The sequence below is a fragment of the Cryptomeria japonica genome, chromosome 8, assembly GCF_030272615.1.
Source record: "Cryptomeria japonica chromosome 8, Sugi_1.0, whole genome shotgun sequence".
In the NCBI taxonomy this organism is placed as follows: domain Eukaryota; kingdom Viridiplantae; phylum Streptophyta; class Pinopsida; order Cupressales; family Cupressaceae; genus Cryptomeria; species Cryptomeria japonica.
The window spans coordinates 633,972,373-633,973,970 of record NC_081412.1 but is presented as its reverse complement, the minus strand read 5'-3'; the positions used below and the strand labels follow the sequence as shown (position 1 = coordinate 633,973,970).

Sequence of the window (1,598 nt, the reverse complement as noted above, 5' to 3'; positions counted from 1 at the left end):
GGTAAAACTAATAGATGTATGATAAGACTGAACATCTACATAAATTGGTAGACCAATGAGAAATCTTCCAGTTCACCAGATATTTAAATTCTTGCACTGATTTGAATTATTATGAACATATTTGAAATGTATAAGAGTATTTAAACGCTACGAAATCTTATTGCATTTGTTGTTTAACAAGCTTTCAAAAAATAGTAAAGTGCCCTAGTCGTTGAACTCAAACTTTCTTTATAGTATAAGATTGAATATTTTTATAAGGTTTTGTATAATTGAACTGTATGACATGCTAAACGGTACAAGAAAATTCCACTGGAACATGGAATGCCATGCGAGAGCTTCCAATACTGGAGCTTGTGCTTGAATAGAAATAGATATTAAGGTGTTTATACAAGCGGTCCACCCTTGACGTATTCAGTGAAAGCCAATGCGAGGAGGCCGAGCATAGCAAAGCGCCCATTCCACATTTCTGCTGTGGATGAAAATATTGGCTGCGACGTGCTCTCCCTCGATATTCCATTGAACAGGGGCACCAGTGTCCCCACCGTCATTAATCCTGCAGTTAACGCAAACCACGACAGTCCTCCACTATTCAATTGCGACAGCAAATCTCTTCCGCTGGCCACCTCCACTGCAATGGCCGACACGAACCCCAACATAGCCGCCCTTCCATTGATGATCTCCGGCGCCGGCCCTGAGAACACAAACAGGTCGCCAAATTTTGTGCTCACCTGGATTCCATATTTCCTATATCAGATAAATTGTCCACATTATATAAATAAACTATAAATTGGGCATCTAGAGCGTTTCTTACCTTTGGTAGAGCTTGAAGGAGAAACGCCTTCAGTAGAGGACGTTTCCTTTGGATCCTGATCCACGTAGCAAAATAAAACGCATTAGCCAAAGCTTTTTAAGAATAAAGAGCAAAATAGCTAAACGAACAACAGCAAAATAGCAAACCTTTGCAGCCATGCACTTGACTTACCCACACTATTCGTTTTGACTGCCCCGCAGTTAACGGCTCCGGGTGCTTTCATCATCATTGAAGCCATGGCCGCCATCGATGAGTGCTAAGAAAAGATGAATTCTGTGCGAGTACTTTCCTTTCGAGTTGCTTAAGAATGATTGATACTTAGAATATCTCCTTGAGGACTCGTTGTTGGTTTTATAGCTTGGGAAGGATCGAATTTGGTGGTGTAAAATGGACCGAATCAGGGAAGCGAATGACGTGAGTTTACAAACGTGGCTAGTAAATATCCCGCAAATTTGTTTAGATGAAGTTTCCACACATTACTCTCCTCCTCAACGTGAAGATTCTACCAATTTTTCGTCCACTCAAAGGTGGACATCGGTCACTCGAGTTTCAGTTTTGATATTATTTTGAAACCTTGCTTAGTCCTACAGCGTTTCAGGGGAACGAGTTTAGAAAGATATTTTGGGAATATGAGTTGTTATTGCGACAAAAATTTGAGATGTTTTTTGCGAATTTTTTTTCTGGGAAGTTGATTAAAACACGCGCTCTGTCATAGTCACCGTTCAATAGGTGAAGCTTCCACATATTAGTCACCTCCCCAACGTGAATAGGTGAAGTTTATTTTTTA

The 1,598-nt window shown here is 40.4% G+C and overlaps 1 protein-coding gene across 1 annotated transcript; it reads right to left on the bottom strand.

Annotated features, from left to right (window-relative positions):
- Positions 1 to 205: 205 nt before the first annotated feature.
- On the bottom strand, positions 206 to 1,058 carry LOC131058593 (early light-induced protein 1, chloroplastic-like). Its single transcript, XM_057992325.2, has 3 exons — positions 958 to 1,058; positions 812 to 866; positions 206 to 728 (listed from the first exon to the last, which is right to left on the bottom strand). The coding sequence occupies exons 1-3, from the start codon at positions 1,056 to 1,058 to the stop codon at positions 384 to 386; spliced, it is 501 nt and encodes a 166-aa protein (XP_057848308.2). The 3' UTR covers positions 206 to 383.
- Between the last annotated feature and the right edge of the window lie 540 nt (positions 1,059 to 1,598).

Excerpts from the sequence above, each read along its gene's own strand:
- LOC131058593 (XM_057992325.2), bottom strand. The coding sequence starts at position 1,058 with ATGGCGGCCATGGCTTCAATGATGATGAAAGCACCCGGAGCCGTTAAC. Across the intron at positions 867-957 it reads TCAAGTGCATGGCTGCAAAG|GATCCAAAGGAAACGTCCTC; the intron begins GTTTGCTATTTT and ends TACGTGGATCAG. Across the intron at positions 729-811 it reads TCCTTCAAGCTCTACCAAAG|GTGAGCACAAAATTTGGCGA; the intron begins GTAAGAAACGCT and ends TATGGAATCCAG.